The 23,361-nt window shown below is 38.4% G+C and overlaps 1 protein-coding gene across 1 annotated transcript in view; it reads left to right on the forward strand.

Moving 5' to 3' along the window:
- Nucleotides 1-23,361, forward strand: part of PCLO (piccolo presynaptic cytomatrix protein) — a 367,600-nt gene that overhangs the window by 209,821 nt on the left and 134,418 nt on the right. Inside the window, exons 8-9 of the mRNA XM_064443829.1 lie at nt 5,857-6,005; nt 13,659-13,740. Coding sequence (XP_064299899.1) covers nt 5,857-6,005; nt 13,659-13,740 — 231 coding nt within the window. The remainder of the gene's footprint in view (nt 1-5,856; nt 6,006-13,658; nt 13,741-23,361) is intronic.

Genomic DNA, 23,361 nt, shown 5'->3' on the forward strand with positions numbered 1-23,361 from the left:
CTTCCGTGTATCTACATTTTTTGAGTTTGATTTGTTTTGGTTTATTTGATATTTTTTATTTTACCCTAACAGCAGTTTCTGGATGGTGTTAAGCTACTCTAGCATGCCCACTGTATTGTTGTTGATTTGCTTTCCTTTTGGTTTGCTTGTGCATTTTCCTTTTCACTTGTTGATGAATACTTTTCTAATGATACTGTGTAGAATATTCCATGTCCAATACAGACCCTACCATCAGTCTTTATGTGGAGCCTTCTTCAGTGGCTGTGAATCATTGAACTTACTTGCAATAGTTTTTGTTGGGATTTGGAAATAATCTCCCAAATCTCTAAAAAACTCTAGTAATTTTATTTGCATGAAATTTCATTATTGAATTCAAGAACTGATAATTCCATCTTCCAACGCACCACTTTATATCTGCATTTATATAGAAATAGTATGTTCATTAAGGACATGTTGTATGTTAGAACCATATAGAGCTTAATGTGATAGCAAAATAACGTTCTACATATGGTTTGTTGAAAGCATCATGTCACGTGGACTTCTGTGCATTCAGAATTGTGATGATGTAAGATAATTTGTCATTTGGATGGTGCAAGACAATCTCACCCTTCAATAAACTTGCAAAAAGTATTTTACTTCTATTGATGGATTATGCAGCGTAGCTGGTTTCATAAACACCCCATACAATATGTCTGCCAAATAAGCACAAGAGTTTATCTCGCTTAGGTTCATGAAAGGAACCTTTCTGATGTATTATAAATGGTGCAATTAAAAATGTTTCTTCTGAATAAGTACAGCAGAATGTTAAAGCTAATGTTGAGTACTAAGTAATTGCAAATTATGTATCAGTCTTGTTTGAGTCAGTTCAGACTTAATATATTCTAAATTGTTTAAAAATCATAAAGACAGTTTGAAAGAAAATGAAATTAATATGTTCAAAATTGTATGCGCTCCCTTAACTTTTTCTTATGTGTATTTACTGCACAATAAAAGAGACTTTGCATGCGCTATATTGTCTGTAAATGGCAATGATTGTCTCAAAAGACACATTTGCATGATTATGAAGTAGTATGGTTTATTTTTCAAGTTTATATTAACCCTAATGTTCATTACTGCATTATTGCTTTTTTACGTATGCTGAATCTTTCATAAGCATTAGAAAATTGAATCTATTTGCCTTCCTGATACGACAATATATTGGAGTTTGTTATGTAAGTTTCTTTTCATATTTCTTAGATATTTAAAACCTCTCATAAAATATGTGTTTCGAGAGAGGTTCAGGATCATCAGCTTTTTTGATTTTTATCAGAAGCTTAAGTGTTTTCACTGTTTTTAAATTCTTAGCACGCAGAGTCCTATAATTAAATCTGAAGGCATCTGAGAGGAACTCCCTAAGTTGCAATTCATATCATTCTTCTTAAATAAGTAGATATTACCTTGTCTTAACTCAACTTGTGACTTCTACGGGTCATTCTCAGGTATATTGTGAAAGACACAGAGGACTTTTCCTCCTGAAAACCAAGAACCAAACTGACCAAAAAAAGTGTGTTTGGTGCTATTGTACTGCATATAAACAGGTCATAGGGAATTATATTTCTGCACTACAGTGCCTTATGTTTCTGTTATATATTTGTACAAGGCATACATATTTTAGGTTTAATGTTTTGGTTTAAAATTTGTCTCTATTTAGTTACACTCTTTCAGAAGTATTCTGACTCAAATTGCATGTTCCTTATTAGATTGATGTGTCCCTGAGTACCAGGGCTTTCCCTTTCAGCAGTATTTTTCAAATTTCTATCAAGCTTTTATTTCTTCACAAATTGCTTATTTTTGCAACATTTTATGTAAAGTCTTGGGAAATCAAAACACTTTATGACATTATTTTCAAATATGCCATCGAATAGCAAGTAACTTGAATTGAAAATAATTCATATAATTTGGATTTAAGGTAAAATATGTTCCAAAGAAGCAATTACAGTTCTTCAGAAAGTTATGACCTTCTTTGCTCCAGACTGTGCTTTTCCTGTAGTGCCCTGACAGTGGACAGCTCTTCTGGTGTGTTGCATCTGGCCTTTTAACAGTTTTCTATGCTTTTTTCTTTTTTTTTTTTTTTTTAAATAACTGCAGCATAGTTTTGATGAGATTTCATTCAAAGAAATCAGTCTTAAGCACAATCTTAGGAAAACTTGTGCCAAAGCTTGAATTTTCATGTTTAGAAACTTATAAAAATAAATGTAAGTCAAGGTATTAAATGTAATTTTTTTTCTTCAGTTCAAATTGAGAGATATGCTTGACTTTCTGTTCATTTTTTCTAATTCACATTCAATAACAAATACCAGAAGATAATACAAATAGGACTTTGAGGCCAAACCTTCTGTTTGTCACTAAATACACCAACGTACTGTAAGAAATCTTAAAACGTGCTTCAGCCCGTAAGTCGTACCTACACTAGGGTTCCAAACTTCAAACAGGTTAAAAAATAACTCTAGTGTCAAAAGAGCACAACATCCTGGGGTTCCCATTGAAAATAAATAGCTTCTTGAGCTTTTGAAACACCTGGTATTTTCTGAGGGTTCCAAATACTATGAACTCTAATCCAGTGAATAGCTCTTTATTAACCCCACAGCTGCCACAAGCTTCCGCAAACTATTAGTATGTTGAAGATACTAATTTTCAAGGATGCTGAGGCCAGCGCTCAATTTTATGAATGTAAATAGTCCTGCTGGTCAGCTGAGTCGATACAAAACCTGCCTTTTCTCACCTAAAGGATTTTTTTTTCTGTCATATGCTAATCTCTTAATTCCACCATAGACCTTAGAAATTTAAAATTCAGGTATGAAGACATCAGGAAAATTTAAGCTGCACGCTGAGTTTCTACCACACACAACCACAACTGACAATATCAGATAATATCTTCTTTATGGATTCCCTGTTGAGGACGTGAACTTAGTCAAGGTTCAGGGTTGCACTCTGCCAACAACAGTAGCGTCTGTTTCGTGTGCTTTATTAACTCTATTGATCATAATTTCATAATTTTTCATATGTTGCATTTACAGTGATCACTATTAGTTTTTTGATCAAGTTTCTTGGACTCCACAGCCCGGACTCCAACCTCACCTTCTTAAAGTGTGTGTGATTAACAGCAAGGGACCTTATTGACTCCAGCAGGAATTTTTTACAGGTGGAACCATCTGGCTGCATATTGTTAGACTTAGAAAAAAGGATGTATCCTCTAAGACTGTCAGTGATTCATCTTGGCTGTTCTCAGGTTTCCAGCTGAAACAAATCCCAGCTAATCAAGCCAAAACCAATTGCGTGTGTATGTACATACGAAAGTGGCATGTGTGTGTCGACATACACATATATCCATACCTTTTTAAATTTCATATAAAAGATGCACATTCATCACAGTTTGATAAAAAAGTAGGATGGTCTGATCTGCAGTATGGGATTCTACATATGTTCTGGCTTTTCTAAACAAGAAATCCAGCAAAACTTACTTCAGCTGAGACAGGAGGAGAAAAAAAATATAATTCTTTCTTTTGCTCAGCTAAAGACAGAGTTTGTCATAGTCAGCATTAGTATCTGGGACCAGAAAAATGCATTAGGGTCTTCATGTAAGCTTCAGTAAGAAGTTCTGTCAGGATGAGTTATGAAGCAGCCTGGTACATGCAGGCACTAGTCAGCTGGTATAAATGTGCAAAGAATAAAAGATTTGCTTATTAGATCATAATGGTTTATTGAGAGCAATTAATCAATAACTAATCACTAGCCAGACAAATATCAACCTTTAATAATATTTCTAATTCATATATTCTGATCTAAATAATGTCTTCAAACCATTTTGTATTAGATTAAATTTGTGCACAGTTAGGAAGGAAGAGACTATATAATATCTGAACCAAGATTAAGAATTATCCAAAGGCCTAGTATAATATGGGTTGGTTATTTTTACCACATACAAAATATTATTTTTCAAAAATCACGCATCTGTATTACTCCTCTTTTTGGAGAAATTTAATAAAATATTCATGAAAAACCACAACAGTTTTTTTCTTCCCATTGTCGTAGTTTAACCCCAGCCAGCAACTCAGCCCCACACAGCCGCTCACTCACTCCTCCCCTAGTGGGGTGGGGGAGAGAATCGGACAGGTAAAAATGAAAAAAGTCATGGGTTGAGATAGAGACAGTTTAATAGGTAAAGCAAAAGCCATGTACACAAGCAAAGCAAAACAAGGAATTCATTCACCACTTCCCGTGGGCAGGTGGGCGTTCAGCCATCTCCAGGAGAGCAGGGCTCTGTCATGTGTAACGGTTACTTGGGAAGGCAAACACCATAGCTCCAAACGTTCCCCCTTCCTTCTTCTTCCCCCAGCTTTACATGCTGAGCATGAGGCCATACGGTGTGGGGTATCCCTTGGGTCAGCTGGGGTCAGCTGTCCCGGCTGGGTCCCCTCCCAGCCCCTGGTGCACCCCCAGCCGCTCGCTGGTGGGGTGGGGTGAGGAGCAGAAAAGGCCTTGGCTCTGCGTAAGCCCTGCTCAGCAGGAATGAAAACATCCCTGTGTTATCAACACTGCTTCCAGCACAAATCCAGAACACGGCCCCATACAAGCTACTATGGAGAAAATTAACTCTACCCCAGATAAAACCAGCACACCCATCAAACTTTTTTCCATTAATTTGTTAAATCAACTAGATTATGTTTACTGTAACTATTAAATAGATAAGATTATGCATACTACCATTTTGCATTTTAAATCCTCCCCTGTGTCATGGAACAATTGGATTTACTCATGTTACTATAGTAACAACTGTCCTTATTTAAGGTTGCAATTTCTCATGGTTTTGCTGAAACAAATATTGTCTTTCTTTGGGTTCTAAATTTATCATGCTTATTAAAGCATAAAATTCAAACTTTCATTACATTCTAATTAGCTGAACATTGCTTTGGTTTACACTGATGGGCAACATAGATAAAAATCTTTATGTTTTTACAGCGGAAATATTATTAAAGACATAGGAGCTGATTCTGATCCCAGTGGATTGAAACCTGTGTCAGTTGACCCAATAGTCAGTAGGCATAAATATGTGTATTTGCAAAACTGATTACAATGAAGCAGTGTTATTTGATCCCCAAAGGGTATCTAACACGATAGATTTTATATGGGTTTAAAACTTGCAAATATAAGGACATTAGTCTTATAGAATTATTGCAGAAAGAACATTCTGGCTAACTTTACATGCAAAAAGAAGGCTCATACTGCAAAACTGGGGGATAAAAATAAGAACACTTGCAATATTTCTGCTTAGAATTAAAAAGTATAGATTGCTTCCTATCTTGATTTGGCATGATACTGATTTCTTAAAGAAGTCTCAATTTTCTTAAAAGTACTTCTAGATTATCTCCAAAGTATTTTGAATAATATTCAGTTCAGAAGTTTGGGAATTAGTGGAGGTTAAGTTTTGAGAGTTGTTTTTTTGGTCTTTTTATTTTTTTTCCCTAGCCTACTGCAAAGTCACTAATTTGACTATTTTTTTTCATCAAACATTTTAGAAATGTGTGAAATCTGCAGTGTATTTCTGAGCTGCCAGAAGGAAGGAAATGGCTACAGCACTAGGCAATGGCTTTCATCTAGTATTTAATATCCATAGTTTTGACATAAACAGAATCTTCTCACTGTGCTATATCACTCACAGCTATATTATGCCTGAGTTCAATTTCTCAAGTCTCGCCTGTAACTTTGCTTTAGCTGCATGGCCAATAACCACTATGCATGTTTGCAATGCACAATGCACATTATTGCCCTTTGCCCAGCACTGGATCAGAACATTTGACCTGTCCTTGGTTTTCAAAGCCTATCATCTCCGTCGTGAAGAAACTGATTGGTTTGACAAGCCCAGGGAGTCTCGTTTGGAGAATGGACATGGCCTCGACAGAAGGCTGCCAGAGAAGCTGTCCCACTCTCGCCCACCAAGTCAACACCAAGATCAAGTAAGCTGTCAAGTAAGCTGTGCCTTTTAGTTTCATAAATGTTTGACAATTTAATCATACTGTCTGGTAGTGTAGGGACTGCAGGATTAATCAAATTCCAGCTACATTTACCTGAAGCACTATTGAACTTTTATTTGTCATCAGTACTTGATGATGAAATTAGAGTAACATTCATCTGCAATTAGGTATTGATTTTACAGGCTGTCTTTTGATTTTTGAAACATATCTGAAATGAGTTAGCCTGCTAATCAGAATTATCTATCCATTAGGTATTCCTTAAAAAAAAAAAAAAAAAAAAAGAAAACAATTACTCCCATTTTACCTTTCAGCTTTATCCCATCCAAATTCAAGCCCCTTCTTTTAGTAGTTTAAGGAAAAGGGTTGCTTTATCCTCTTGACACTTGTTCCACCAACTAGTCAGTGTAATCCTAAAGGTCTGTGATCAGTTACTGAATAAATCAGCAAGACTTTATCAACCTAATAAATAGAATGTTTCATTTATTATAGAAAGAAAGAAAAATACCGTATTCTGCTCCTCAAGCTTGCCAACTTTGAAATCTAGTTTACCTTAGTAGACCATCAACTATCTTCTTTGTATTAGTGACGTTAATATATTTCAAATCTTTCAGGTGTTCACTTGATTGTTTCAGATATCATTTTTACTGATCAGCTGAGATTATGTTCTGTTTTCTATGAGATGCAGTGGATGCAAGTGAAGGTACTGCATGGCCCCTTTGTGGTACTTAATAGCTTACATTGCTCATGTTAATTGCTCAGGTGACATACAAACACGAATATCCTGCTGTCATGCAGCCTTTGAAACTTTTTTATGCTGGTGAGCATTTTCACTGACATTTGACAATAGAAGTTTTATGAAGTAAGAGGTTTTATGAAGTAAGGATGTAGATTTTATGAAGTAAGCATTCAAATATCTTACAATACAAGCTGTCATTTATTTTTATTTTTCCCTCTTTTCCTGTCTGTAGTTTAGCACATATTGAGATTTACACAGCCTAGGCTGTACTGAGCCTCCACATTTCTTGTTGAGAAAGAGGATTTTACACGATACAAGTCTTACAGGAATCTATTCAAATAACTCACTCTATGAACCAACTTCATTGCAGGATAAAGAATGTTTTAGAGTCTTCACAGCTCTTAATATCACTGGAAATAGATAAAAACCCTGCCTATCTAAGCACTTTAATCCTCATGAGAAACATGCATTATTCTGAGCAAACATAATTGTATTTGACCACTACAGCGTCATGATGTAAAATTAAAAATTTGCTTTGAAAATCAGGTTTCTCCGAGAAGGGGATTACTGTTATACTGAGCTCTGTGATATGGAGGCGATCAGTAGTATGTGTTTGGCTTTTAGCACTCTAGAGCTTTTGCCCTGGGAAGTAGTTGCAGGACAAGTTGCTAGTCACAAAGGTCCGCTCTTTTGTTTTTTCTCACGTACAAATAGCACTACACTCACCCTGGTTGAAAGACTTTGATCAAAATTTTTTGGAGGAAGATTAAGGGGCCTGAGAGTTCTTGTCTTCCTGGATTATTTCCAGAAGGAAATTATATTTTTTTTTTCCCCCGGAAGCTGTTGTGATATCCCCATGTCTATAAGGAAATAGAGATACCACATTTAAAATCTTGCCAAATGCATTTTTTAAAGCTTTGTAAAATATGGGATGGAAATTGTAGAGTGAACGTGTTCTAAAAAATTCTGTGTGGTGCCAGGTAAAGCCTCTGCAGAAGGAAAATTGTGTGGAAGGAGAAGATTTACAACAGTTCCCTTTTCATCTGTTCCCATCCAGGTTAGCTACTGTAATTCACCCACTGTACAAGAGTATCAATATGTCTGCAGAAGAGAGAAATGCCAGTTCTCACCAACTCTGCATCATCTAACTTGTCAAAATGTTACCCAGAGCTTGTGTATGTTAAATATCTTCTGTGAACATTTGTTTGAGAAAACTTTAAAAAAAGTATTTTCAGACCCATCCAGAAATTAAGTTACTTTAAGACAAGATAAAAAGGGTCAGAGCCATTTAAAAAAGTTTCATTAGCCCCGCATTGAATTCTGACAGTAAAACACTTAGCAACAGAAGCAAGTAAATCATTATTATCGTCTCAATTTTTTATATTTTAAAGCTGTTGAGAAAAATAAACAGTTTTCAAGCTGATGAGTCTGCTGAGGCAAAGTAAACACTCCTTAAAGGCTTTTGCGGTCCTGTCTCGTCTGTAACAAAAAAGTTACTGAATTCATTGTCCCATGCTGTCTGTCTCCTGTGTCCACAGCTCAGTCTGCACAAGGAGCTCTAGTGTCCAAGCATAATGTACTCTGGAGTAAAAAAGGCAAATTCTTCTTCATCCTGACCCTCTGAAGAGGTCCACCTTCACCAGATTTTTTTGTTGCAGAGGCTTTCCTGAAATTGGACAGGATGACAGTTCCCTGATTAGCATACTAATTAAGCCATTGCAACTCCTTTAATATCCTGTATTGAGGGCAAACCAGCTACAAAGGGAAATACTTGCATCAGTAGCACCAATCTGCTCGTATTGTATCCAAGTTTCCAAGTACACTTATCCACTGTAATTTTTTTCATTCTTTTCTTCTTTATAAAAAGTTTGCTTATTTTACTGACCACTACAGTATTTGTATTCCAGAAGAATTTGTTTCACATATGTGAAACAACAATTTCCTTACTAAATTAAATCAGAACTGCTTGATTATGTCCCACAGAGCTTGTACAATTAAAGGTAATAAATAAAGCACAGCCCTGTACTTTCAAAACAAGAATGCAGCAGAGTGACAACCCTGAACTTCCAGGTTTCCATGGATTTCTTATAACCTAGCAGATGAAGCTCGCATACTGTATTATTAGTATTAAAATATATTTGTTTCTTAGCAATTTCTGTGGTGCAACATAGTATTCTTAAATCACATTAAATTGCAGTGCAGTTTAGTATTTTAATAGCTGTTTCCCAATAGACTGATTCTGAACTGCCTACTTGGGGAGGGTAAATCTGGCTTAAGCCTAATCAATACATGATCTATTGCAGATTTCTCACTGATCCCTGTTGACATCAACAGTTTGCTTAGTCACTGCCAGTTGACCTGCAACTTCTTTAAATCTCCAGACATCAAGGCTTTCTTTATTATTCTTTTCTGTGCAAATTATTTGTATATCCTGAACTAAACGGGCTATTTCAAACAGTTTGGGAAGGAACAGTAGAAGGAGGTGCCAGGGGAATAAGAGATCATGACAAGGAGGTGGACAGTGAGAGTATATTAACAGGAGATCTGTAGCTTCTCAGTGAGGGCTTTCAAATACAGAAGTTCCAGTGATCATAGGTGGGTATTTTTAAGCCCTAAACAAATAATAAAATCTCAAACTCATCATAGTATCAATGTATCATCATCAGTTCACTTTGGCAACAGTTTTCTGAGCACAAAAAGAAGGCAAGAGCTCTAAACATTCAACCTTTGAAAGTTAATCCCCTATTTCTAAAGGCCTTCAAAGAGTATATGCTTGTCGTGGTTCATGGATCTGTACCTTTCCCTTGAAATACAATTTAATTCATGCCTTTTTAGGGACACTTGAATATTTTAAAATGATGAAAAAATGGGTCATATGGTGAGCAATGGGGTTAAAATGAGAAAATACCATTTGTGACAGAGATCCAGAAGGCTACCTGCAAACTTTTGTTGCACATTTATGTCCAGACTGCTTATTTTGTTTTCCAACTAGCAAGGAGGTTTCATTTTATTTGTAGTAAATGGCATTCTCTGTTTGAGGCCTGTGATTCAGATTCTCTAGAAATATGATGAGAAATAGGACATTTCCAAATTTCATGTAATTGTTAAAATATCTAATCTAATGAGTGAAATGTTAGCCACCCCCTCACTGTAATTCAAGATGGAATTTAGCTGTTTCTTATTTTTTAGTCACCCAGCAATGTTATCTCACTGCATGCCAGAATGACCTCTAAATCGTAAGTCAGAGGCCTGTACGGACCTAACTGCAGAAGCGAAGGCCATTCACCTTGCAATTTATTAATGAGCAAGAACATTGTATTTGTTAAGTTTTTCTTTAATACTTCTTTTGCAAAATACCTCCATCATTAGGGATCTATCAGTAGAGAGAGCTTTCCACCTTTAGGATTTCTAGAGAACTTCACATTGCTGTGCACAGAGGAGATGTAGTGCTTCAGAGGGGCAGGATTACCTTAACTGTGGAAATTCCTGGTTCCGGCTTTCACAGGGCTTGTGCACTCATGCAAGTACCTGTGGTATTCAGAAATTCTGACAGACAATCTCTAACTCATCACCTTGAGCATCCACCATCCTCTTCCTGGATGCCTAACTCAGATGAAATTTCCCTGGCAGGCTGTATCTCCTAAAGGACTACAGCGAGGCGAAGCTGCTGTGGTTCACCACATCAGGCTCTGTAAGATTTTGGTGGAAGGGAAGGTGGAACACTATTTAAAAGGATAAATTACTGGCTGTGCTGATCTGGTCCAAAGCCCGGTTAATGTGATATAGCTGTTGCTATGGTCTTTGGCTGGACTACTAAAATACACTCGATGCATTTTAGTTCTTAAACTTAAATAAAACATTAAAGAAATTTACTCTTTTTCATTGTCCTTTTTACCTTATAGAATTCCCTTTTATGAGGCTTCCATAGAGCTTATCAGACAAAATGTGTAAGAAAAGTGAAGTATATATTTAAACTGATTTTCTGTAACAGTGTTAGAAAACTTCACATTTATTTACGATTCATTCCATTTTTTTCGGAGGGCCTTTGAGCTGACTAATACCATGAAACACATGACCAGAGCTTAAATTTGTGGAGGAAATGCCTTGTAGTCCAGTTCTCATTTAACTCACCGGGATGCAACCCCCAAGGGCCTGATGAGTAATGTGCAGAAAAATGTGACCTGAGTCCCATGTCAGCTCAGGGAGCACAGTAGGAGGGAAGATACACTAGAGAGTTAAAACGTGTCCGTGATCAGAACAGGATAGAGTTACCAGTGCTGAACTGCAAGAATTATGACTCAAGTATACTGAATACTCCCAGAAAGGTGAGGAATGGATGTCTATGGCAAGGACAGATGGCAGGAATCTGTGGTTTTTTGTAGCAAATAGATGGGATCAAGTCATCTTGAGCCCTGTGACGTAAATCTGGGCTTGGGGACTTAAATGTCCTCCATCCCTGCAGCCTTGCAGCGGAGGGACTGCCCCTTCTGCACCGTGGCTCAGATTTATGCTGTTGTGATTGTGTGACGTTGGTGGGGTCCCTCTGTATCTTCACTGGGGTAACTGGGGGAATAATCAGCTGGAAGGACCCCCGGCATATATTCAGGTGAAGGGAAATCACCTTTAGTGAAAGATCTGAGCACTTGGAAATATAAAGTAATTTGTGTTCTACAGGGTTTCAAATGTTTTAATAGACTTCAGATAGATCTGGGCATTAGTGGTTAAAGTGAAAACAGCAAAAGCAAGGTAACTGGTCCTTCCATTATCTATTTATAGTAACCATTTTTTTCCTATTTATTCTGCCACTTTCAGACAAAGACTGTTCTGAAGGTAAATGCCCAATGACATGTTCAATTTAAGTATTGATTCCCATCAACAATAAAAAACATGCTATCCTGAATGCTAATAAACTTTAATGCTTTTATTCATAACTATATGAATCACCAAGATTTATACTTATCATAAAATTCTGGAAGTGAAAGTAATGAGCAAGTAATAAACTAAAGTAGGAGACGGTCTGTATTTTCTGATACATTTGTCAGCATATCATGTACAATATGAATATTCTTGGCTTATTATTTATTCAGTACAACAATCTTGCTCAAGAAAGACAAGACAGAGCACTTACAAAAATGTGAATTTATAAGCCACAATGTCCCCCAGTTAAACTGCATTACTCCCACCAAAATGGATTCCAGCTAAGGATCTGTTTAAATGTGTTCATACCGCTTCTTTTGAATTTCATTATTTTGTATTCTTTTTTACTTTATTAAAAATAAAATTAGATACACTATTTCAGATTTTTTACAACTTTATAAAAGCTACATGTGACAAATACATTATTTTAACTGTTAAATTACACTTGCTGAATTTCTGATAATGTTATTAAAAATGTAGCAATGTCCCTATCCATTTATAAGTGTGTAAGTGTCATGGTACTTTATACACTTCTGGTAGTGTTAGTTCCTATGTCCTGGCAAAATTCCATGATAAATCCTAATGTCTGCCTGATCTCAAGTTCTAATTTATTCTGGAGTACTTGTCCACTACCAAATCCTTGATCTCCTTTTTGTCTGAGATTAATTACAGTCAATACTACTCTCAGTGTCCTACGGAAGGGTTTCAGCCTTCCAGATGCAACGTCATTCACTGGATCAGGAACTGAATTACAACAAGCGATGTATAAATTCTTCTGCTCACACTGTGGGATTGAGCTGAGCCAGTCCCTTGGCTTCTCTGTTTCCCCTCCCCCTTTTAGGGGTCACATAGTCATTTGTGTGCTATCCATTAACATCATAAACTCTCCAGCACAGAAACTGCTTTTGAAGTGCTTAGTTCAGGAGGAGCTTAATCCCTTTAAATGGTGCTTAAATATACATAATAGCAATAAACTCTTGGCAGCAGGCTGCTAATAGAGTCAGACTGCTGCATTATCATGCCGATTAATATTGTCCCATTGGCTCCTTGCATCTGACCTGAATCCCCCAGGTCCCACCCCGTCGAGGCTCAGCCTGGAGCAGTCACAGGCAGCCACGCTCTCTCCTCTCAGCCCGGTGCAGTGCTCAGGCTCAGCTCCAACATGGCAGAGAGGTGATGGGTTCTGCTTTGCTTCCAAAAGGTCAAAACGGCAGGCAAAGAGGGCATGTGATTGGTGTGAGGTGTGTAAGCGTTGCAACAAGCACTCTTTCTGCAAAGGCGGTTTGGTGTGGACTCGGCGATCGTCCCTGGCAAGTGGGTCTAGTCCCTGCTGCATGGCCCCTCCTGGGCCCGTGTCGTGGGGCAGCTGGGATCATCCCAGCTGGAAACCTGGCTCTTCAGTGTGTCTTGTAGAGGCGCATTTCCTTCAGCTTTGACACTTCCCAGTTTCAGCCCAAGTAAATGCTGCACATTTTCATATAAAATGTAGTTTTAGGTTGGGTCTTTCAAAAGACTTTTGAAATTTGATGACAAGAAGTACATTTGAATATATGGTTTTAGTGAAACTAAAGCAGTAACTTGTGGCTGTTTACGCATTCAGCCACCATTTCGTTTAGGTCTGTATGAACAGGATTTTATAATAATTACAGGAATTATGTTTATTTTTATTATTTTCTTGAACATCACTTGGGCAAAGGATTCATGTTAAGAGAAGCTACAGAAGAGTGTGATGACCTTCTAGTCATTAGGAAATAAAAATTGGAACTAAAGCCATATTCAGAATGAACCTGGCTTTATGGAAGCAAATATTCATTCCCCTGCAGAAGGGTTTTGCAGTCTGACAAATGTCTTGAAACTTGGCTTCGGGGGGGAGGGTGTGAATTGTGAATATTGCCCTGGATGAAATAAGTTTGCTTGTTACTGTTTCAACTGTCTAGAAATTATTGCTACAATTTGTTTCATCTCTTTATGACAAGCATATTTGTGTTCCTCAGATAAATGGGAAGCCCCTGCAGTACATTTTCCCTCATGCAAGGCTCAAACTACTGAGAGACCCAAAGGATCACACAGTTTCAGGTAAAAAACAGCAACCCTTTACTAGACATGATAATTAATTTGATTAGCATGAATCATGCAAAAGATTTGTGGTGTTAAAAATAGTTCCTGTGTCATATGCAGCAGGAAATTCAGCGGTCATTTTAAATCTTGCTAGTTGGTTGTAACAGAAAGCAGCAGCGTGGAAAAAAAGGTCACACATCTGTTCACGATACATATGCTATACAGACATTAAAAACAGGGAAAAGCTGTTGTGTTATACATATGAGCAGTCTGTTTTGCTGTTGCTTTTTATATAACTATATTCTATGTATGAGAAGATTCTATAAAATAGTCTTGTGTAGGAGTTCAACATGTACAGAAATGAGAATTTTATTCTTTCTGTACTGGAACTATTGTATAGAGGGGGGTAGCAGAACCATCAGATCCCATTTTTCTGTGATATCTTCACAAAGAGACATTTATCACAGGACTTCAGATTTATTCTCTTTTCCCTAACGCTAACACAAATTGTGTGAGTCTGAGTCTGCTTGCAAAGGAGATGAGAGTGGCAAAGGTTATATTCATTCACATCCCAGACTGTGAGCAGGAACGGAGCGTGATGTTTTCAAATTGTAAAAGGCGGCCAGTTACAAGATCTAGCAAAGGTAAGGTCTGTCTGAGCTTTTGGAATTGGACTTTCTCATGTCTAAAACTGATAAGGAACTCAAAGGTTTTTTAACATGCTGTTTGTCTTCTTTCAGAGGTACATGCTTTAAGCAGTTTTGTCGTGGAGCTGTCAGACTTTCTTTTAACTCACTTAAAGAATTCTAATAGTGTGTGTCAAACTCTGTTTCTGCACAGAAGTAATTACTGACTGCCAGCTCTGGTGTTCCCTCGAGCATTAAGTAGAAAGTGGCACGAACTTACTTGAATTGCTAAATATTGTTTTCACAGGGTTTCTGGCAGTAAAATCTTGATCATTTCCACCCCCAGTATCCACCTCATATTTAGGGTGTTAAATGAATGTTCTGTATATATTATGAGGTATTTTCTTGCTAGTCAGCTTAACACCCACTGGTGATTTCAGGATGCATAAAGACCCCTCCACCCACACAGCACAGTCTGAAGGAAGCCGCCGGGTCCGCTGTTATGTCAGGCTCTGCTGCCCCGGGCCCTTGCAGTCCATAGGAGCTCCTTGACATCCTAGTGGAGAATTTTGCCCTGCGGGGTGATGAGCAATGCTGTGATCCAAGCTGCTCTCTTACTCAAGAACAAGTGGAATTACAACCACGCAACTGTGTATAACTCAAGTTTTAATGTTGCTGAGGACCTCTTCTCCTGAGTAAAGTTTTTTACCCCCATGCAACGTAAAATACCTATTCCAAATTCTCGACTAGCTCTAGTGCTGGCAACCACAGCAACGCACTAGTCATCAGGGTAAATGCCTTGTAAGCGATGACCGGAAAACCAAGGTGTAGAAATTGACTTCCCATTTACTGATGCTCTGCACAGCATGAGATCACACAGGATCAAATATTCACTCAGGATCCTGCTAAGGTTTCTTAGCACACACTGGGATTGCTCACTGCTGTAGCTGTGCTATATTGTACCTACATTCTAATTGGGTTAAGCAAGCTTTGCTATGTATCTCCAAGCTGCTTTTGGTTTTTAGTCCAGATACACCCACAGAGACCTGCCCAGTCAGACTTCTACATAGGGTACATATACATTTTCCTACAAATGTGAGAACATTTAAATGGGAATTGTACAGAAAGAAGCCTAAGGTGGAATAGGTTACCAACAGGGAGATACACAGAGGCTCTTTTCAAAGGCACGGTGCTTTCTGCTTAGCCTTCAGCTTCCAAATGGCCTCTCCCAGTGCCACACACATGGGCTTTATTCACTTTGTTAAAAATTCAATTTTTATTAGCCATTATCTGCAAACTAATAGCAAGTACCTTTGTTTATTAACCAGACAACGACTATTAACCACAAGCCTACTTAAACATCCACTATACAGCAAAAGTTGGTTAAAATATTGGTAAAGTAAACAATATATACTCATACCACCACAGCTACCTCACTACACGATTATTGGCTATTGACCTAGATGCCATGGTTGGTTGGGTGACTGGCTGGTTTCTTCCTCTTTCTTTGTTTCTTTGTTTCTTCCCTTCCTCTCCTGCTCTCCCTTTCTCCCTCCCCCTCTCTTTCTTATTAAAAGTACTAAAATGAGGTGTTGAATCATTTTATTTAACTGGTTGCCTTATACTTGTTACATAGGCTGGAAGGCTGGCCAGTGGTTCAGTCCCTCACCTCATCCCACTGAGGAACTCCTGGGCCAACCTGGGCATTAATGACTCAGTGTGCAGGGTCAGTCCTGGTACCCAGCTATACCACAGCTGTAACTTTAGGACAAGCTTTTATTTCATCCTAATATCACCATTATAATTTGAATTCCATAGATCTCATCACATAACTGGCATAGTGGAGGTTACTGCCTGATTATGGACCCAGAAATTGTCAGATTATGAATATCAATAATAAGAGTAGTCCAAAAATATTTTAAAATTCAGGCTGTATCACTACATATTATGTGCACATGCATTCTGTTTATTTGCTTTCTTGATTAATGAAAACTGGCTCTGAGGTACAGATGTCTTTGATGCCTCTTACATAATCTGGCATAATTTTGCATACAAAAACATTTACTGCAAATTTTAGCATGTGAATGAGGTGTTTAAGGAACAAGGAACTGGGCCAAAATTGTGATGGCAGAATAGTAGTTCTGAAAGAAAAATAAATGTATACTTGCTAGCTGGCCTCTCTGTTGAGGTTCTTGGTTCTTTAGCATATGCCATCATCTAGAACTCACAGCTCTTCATTTCAAGGTATGCAATGTACCCTCCTCAAACAACAGTGATAGGTATGAAGGAATCACCAAAGACTTTCTCTGCAAAGGTTGATTAATAATTTTCATTTTAAAAAAAAGAAGTATTGGCAACGTGGTTATGCTGAGGTGCCAAAGCAATGATGGCAGAGATCAGTGAATAACAAGATAGCAGTATTTAACACTCCAGAATCTCACTGTTTGTTTTCACTGAGAATCCCTTGTTCCTTTTGGATCCTTCAGCATAGCAGCATAAGCACTGTTTTATACTGCCAGCATTTTCTCTTCTGTTTTCTAACACGTCATATATTTGAAAAAGTGAAGAGAGGACATGGCTATTGAAGGCGATGAAAGCACTAGCAATGCCTTTGGAAATGCTGCAAAGACAAAAACTGATATTGTGCTGTTTAGACACACTGGGCGAAAATCTAGAGGGCAGACAAATCTCAGTAGGTGCATCGGTACAATGCGTGCTCTCAGTCAAAGGTAATTTTTGATGCTTTGCCTCACTTAGGCTGAGTCACAAGTAATTCTTCCCTTTCCAAAGGCAGGATATTCTGTGTTTCCAGGGAGAAAAATGTACCTTTGAGCAGCCAGACTGTCTGTGTTTTGGAGCATCCTCTTCAATTCTGATGAAAAAGTAAAAGGCAGAGGATCAGTTCAGAAAAAGCTGTGAACTTTATAGTAAAGAAAAGAATTAGGCTGTGGGCAGAAGTCTGTATCCCTAATCTTCACTTCATCAGTGATGTCAGTGAAACTGCTAAGAGGATGACAGGGTAGCTGTAACGCTGCACACACGTCAGAGATGCCTCATACTCTCCATAAGGATTATTAATTCCTGCACACCACGCTATGCTTCTGCAGCATGCCAGCTCATGGGGTACTTATCCTTAGAGAGAGGAAGAGAATTGAGGAGTTTTCCTATATCAAGCCTTCACTGCAATAGTGTCTAAATCGATTACCCTATATATTTAGGGCTTTTTCACCTGCAAGTTCAGCAAATTCAGTTCTTACAGCAAAATACTCAAGTGCAGTGAATATGTGCTTAGTAATCAATTAAAAACACATGAAATAGTCACAGTCTGTGTTGAGTGTGATATAGTAGTCAAACACAGAGGGTGAAAAGTGTAACCCACTTCTTGTCCTCATACTTGTTTCTTAGAATGTCCTGAGCTGGAAGGGCCCCACAAGGATCTCTGAGTCCAGCTCCTGTCCCTGCACAGGACAGCCCCAAATTCACACCGTGTCTCTGAGGGCCTTGTCCAAGTGCTTCTTGAATATCGCCAGGCTGGTGCCGTGATGCCTCCCTGGGGAGCCTGTGCCAGGGCTCCACCACCCTCTGGGGGAAGAACCTTGTCCTAATGCCCAACCTAGCCCTCCCTTGGCACATCTCCCTGCCATTCCTGTACTTTCCTTAGAGGATTACTTATCCTGTTTCTTTGGTTCAATTTTTTGAAGAACTGAGATAATACTTTGCATAAAAACCCAATACCCTCCTCTAACATTCACTTGTCACTGGGGAAGGATTTAATCCCTAATTACTGGCCATAGTTCCCTCAAACACTCTCTCTTTATCAGAGATGGAGCACAGAAGGTAAAAACAGAAAGGAACAGAGCTGCTACATACAGACGACGTCAGAGATTTTCCAGTGAAGTCATATGGCTGATAAGTGAGGACAAGAATGGAAGTAAAGGGATGGAAAGATGTCTGTTTGTGTCTCAATAGGAATCTTAGAAATAACTTAATACCATTCAGCTTTTCCAAATTTAAAAAAAAAGAAAGACCACAAGCAAATTTTGGTATTTCTTAGAAACATTTTATGGAGATACAGACCATCTATTCCATGTTTATGTGCCTTCTCTCTAAATTAACTTAATTTGAAAAGCACTAGTGTGTGTACTTAAAATACTTTCCATGAACCCTTTTTGGCAGCTCAGTTCTTTATACATTTTTCAGTGTATGAACATCTATTGAAGGATGTCTAATAAGATCTTAATATGAGTGGAGGTAATTAAGAGGGCAACGTGGCTACTGGTTTTAAAGGTCCAATTTGCTTTCGTAGCTCTCAGCAGAAAAGGCTGCAGAAACAGTTCACTACAACACAGAACGTTAGATTTAAGTCAGGCCCCCAGGTTCCCGAGGAAAGCAGACACTTAAGAATGAGATTCACAGAAGCCAAACCAGAAATCTCTGTTTTGGAGATAAGTAATGCAGGTCAGCACTTTCTCATGAAGAATGAGAAGATGAGACATTCAGGGATGCATATCATTGGTGAGACAACTTGTCAAGGACATTAGAAAAAGTTAATAATGCATAAATGTCAGTTGAAGGGTTCATTTCCCAGCTGAGGCATAAATTATCTTAAAACTCTTAGGGGAAAATGAAGACCCTGTGCTCCCTTCTCTGCATACTAGCTATCACAACTATGCATAGGTTTAATAATGACACTAGAATGAGGCAGTTACAAAGGGCAATTAATTGGAGGTGAAATAGTTTAAATAAATTACCTTTTGAATATGGCTATTTTCCTGTATTGATTATAAAGGGAGTATGAGGTGACTAACTTAGACTACTATTTTTGTCTTGTAGAGATCTTAAATTAGGAGAGATTTACACATATGGCCCATGTATGAAGAAGCTATAGAGCAATCAGAAGGCTTGTAGAGGACTGGTTGTCTGAAGGACCACATGGCTCCTCATTGCTAAGAGACAAACATCTGTTTCAGTTGGATGTGCTTTCCAGGGCAGGGTGCTGGAACATTTTGAGAATGGTTGCCTTCCATTCGCTATTTCCCTAAGCATAGATTTGTACAGGTCTTTGAAGTGCACTAGGTGTACGCTCCCAGGCAGTCTGGGGGCAGGATGATTAACTTGAAGGCATTCTGATTCTGCAGGTCACCAATGAAAGAAAATGTTCCTTGTGGGTTGGTAGGGTACTGTGAGGTTCTGATTGTCTTATAGCATCACTGCACCAACCTGAGGTGCGGCTTTTGTCAAGTGAAACCTCTGCTTTTCGCTGTGTTTCTGAATTTTTTCCCTTTGATATTGTTGACAGCTAGCATGCACTCGATGCCTGCATGTTTTCTTGCTGGTTTGCTTCAGGAAAAAGAATTTGGGGGAGGGGGATTGTCAGCAAAATTTCTTTAAAATAGTCTATAAAGTTTGCCAGAAAGTTTGCCAGAAAGATTTCCTCAAGAAATCTGTTCATCAAGAAAGGGAGTGAAGCTGACGTTAGACAGTCAACGCTGATGAAGGCAAAGCTCTCTGAGGATAGGCACCTCAAAACTGCATGAATTTCCTCCCTACACCAAAAAAAAAAATCATCCACCCATATTCACTACAATACACATTTTTCTAAAAGAGATACTGCTAAGGAGGCAAAAGTTTAAGATAATCAAACAAAATGCTAATTTGCATGTTTTACTTTCTGTAAAAAAAAATGTTTTTATTTTGCTGCTTGTTGATGTTTTGGGCAGCAGTAGCCATTGGCTTGAGAAATTACCATTTTCTCAGAAAAGGCTGAAAATTTCCCTCATTTGACACCTTCTTCTAGTGGGTAGAAAAAATTATCATATCATTCTCTTGATCCAGAAGTGAAGACTGCAGTGTTTAAAGGAACAAGCTATGCAGGTATATAAATTACCTTTATCCCTGTCACAAAAAAACTGCATTTTGAAGGGTTAATTTCAACAAACAGCAAGCTGACTAGTAAATTGCTATGTGCTTAATTCATGTACTACTTCTTTTGCAGTAGTCGAGCTGTAAGAAATATTCATTTTGTGTGAGACATGAGTATATCACAAGTAAGATGAGACATACCAAGTCTTGTGAGATTTATGCCTAGTCTTTAAAAACAGAAAAACAACTAAAAATAATTTTGTCAGCTCCCCCTCTTTAAAATGTGGAAAAGTTACTTTTCTATGTTACTTCCTTCTTTCTGTTTTTTGTTGTTGTTGTTGTAATTCTTATTTTATTACCAGCCTAAGCTGGGTACAGCAGAAGTAAGGCACTTCATTACTTAAAGATATGAGTTTAAACCCAACTTAGGTGAGACGTTGGATAGTTACTAACCTCAGTCAGTAGTGACTGATGTCATCAGGGAAAGAGCATGTGCAATGAACTGAAGGTCCCAACAAGTGTCCTATGGACAGTTCCCTGTTTCCAAACACAAAGCTAGCCTGTATCCACGGACTGGATGGTTGTAAGACATGAACAGTCAAATGGCGACACAACCCTTCCTGGGGACAGTCTGACAGCTGCTCTGTGATACCACTTCTGAGAATAAACCACAAGATCCTGGCTCTGCTCTTGCCAGCTTAGGATGTTTTCCAAGCAATGAGTCAAAAGATAATTTGAAGTTTAACAACTTCAAAGGAGAAACTACAATTCCTTCACTTTTTTTTTTTTTTTGGTAATTTTTATGACTATTACACGTTTTTAATGAATTATACACCAAAACCAGATACTGTCTTTCTCTTTGAGAAAAAGAAGAAAAAATAAGAGTTTTTTACAAAGACTTAAATTATAGCAGGTATTACTTGCTTTGGAAGATTTGTTGATATTTTACAATTTATAATTCCATAAATTCTTCCCCGTTCATGACAGATAGCCATGCAGCACTGTGTCAGTTGATTCCTTTGTGTAGAAGAGTCATTTGGGTGAAATACTCCTTTGGTTTTCCTTCAAGAGGAATAATCTACTGTGCCAAGGCTTTGCTGGGTGGCTGTTAAGCACAGGAAGTATCATCTCTCCTACAGATTCCTCAAAACGTTGACCATGAGATGTCAATGTTCCCCATGGCGTGTACAATCCCCATGGTGTCTCCTGTCCCAAAGGAAATGCTAGAGTGCAGTAGCTTCTGTTTAACTCTTGCCAACACACAGTTGCACAAATATCAGGCAGATTTGCTCTGCTCTAAGAAGTTTATTAAAAAAAAAAGGTTGATGAGGTTGATTAATTACATAAATAAATTAACACCTGTCAACAGTTTGTATGAACCTATAATACCAGGACATTACACAAAATCTGTAACAGAAGATCAGTGCACAAAGTCATAGTGGAGAGAACCTACATGCTAAATCCTCAGACGTTTTCTTGGTGTTTTCTTAACAAAATATAGATAGCTTCAAAAGCAGGAGATCTTATTCTAAAATAGCTAAATAAAACCAAATGGTTTGAAGTTTTGGTTCAACATGTTAAGATAACTGCTAATAAACATCATTGCATTCAGCTAGGACTGAACTATTATTTGCTAATACAGGCCAGCAGCACAGACTGGGCTCCACCTGGCTGGAGAGCAGCTCTGTGGAAAGGGACCTGGGGGTCCTGGTGGACAGGAAGCTCAGCATGAGCGAACAGTGGCTGCTGCGGCCAAGAAGGCCAACAGGGTGCTGGGTTGCATCAAAAAGGGCATCACCAGCAGAGAGAAAGAAGTCATTATCCCACTCTACTCAGCACTTGTCAGGCCACACCTGGAGCACTGTGTGCAGTTCTGGTCCCCGCTGTACAAAAAGGATGTGGACAGGCTGGAAGGGGTCCAGAGAAGGGCCACCAAGATGATCAGAGGACTGGGAAGCTGCCATATGAGGGTAGACTGGGAGAACTGGGTTTGTTCAGCCTTAAGAAAGGGAGGATTAGAGGGTAGCTTAGAGACTTAAGGGGTAGCTACAAAGCAGATGGAGACTCCCTTTTTACATGGAGTCCCATGGAGAGGACAAGGGGGAATGGACACAAGTTGCTCTTGGGGAGATTCCGATTTGACACCAGAGGTAAATTTTTCACAGTGAGGACAGTCAATCACTGGAATAATCTCCCCAGGGAAGTGGTTGACTCGGCCACACTGGACACCTTCAAGAGTCGTCTGGACAGGGTGCTGGGCCATCTTGTCTAGACTGTGCTCTTCCTAGAATGGTTGGACTAGATGATCCCTGAGGTCCCTTCCAGCCTGTGATTCTGTGTGATTCTGTTTCCTCTTAAGCCTGTCCTCCAGTTTACCAGCTTCATAAAAATAATTTATGATAGATACAGCCTTTGTGCTCCCCAAATATCAGCACAATGATTACTGGAGAAGTAATGCAAAATGAAGGAGAGGAATGTGTTTCTTGCTTCTCTCTTAGCATGACTCTATGGTGGACAAGTCTATGCAACACCCTGGACAAGATTTTTAGCAGGTGTAATAAACATCACTGTTTATTGAAGATAGCAAAATATTCCCAAATTTATTAAATACAGGAACAGTCTTACTAGGTCAGTCATAAAGTTTATTTAGCCCTTCATCGTGGCTCTGACAGAAGGTATTTAAGAATATAAGGCCAGGGTAAACACAGTGCAATATTCTCACAGCTTCCAATCATCTGTGGTTCAGCCTCTTTGCAAAGCAATGTTTGCTTCTTTGCATTTAATGGGGAACTACTCTTTTCCTAAAGGTTTTTCTTTATGCATTATATTATAGCCAGCATATACATCCACATGTCTTACATATTGTATAATATTATATCCTATTATATTTACATTAATTCTGTTGTTGTTTCTTAAACACCAAAGCTGATACAGATCGGACAGTTCAAAACTAACATTTTAAACAGTTAACTTCAGCTGTCAGTCAGTGGCATCTACTGAGCCATTAGTGTCTACCAGTAAACACAGATCAATCTCAGTGCCACAGGTGTTTTAGAGACTTAAAGCTACAGTCTGCCATAGATGACATCATAGATTCTGATGTGACAGCTCATACAAAAAGAAGAGACCTACATCTTGTTTTCAAGTAGAT

Source organism: Phalacrocorax carbo, chromosome 1 (genome assembly GCF_963921805.1).
Source record: "Phalacrocorax carbo chromosome 1, bPhaCar2.1, whole genome shotgun sequence".
In the NCBI taxonomy this organism is placed as follows: domain Eukaryota; kingdom Metazoa; phylum Chordata; class Aves; order Suliformes; family Phalacrocoracidae; genus Phalacrocorax; species Phalacrocorax carbo.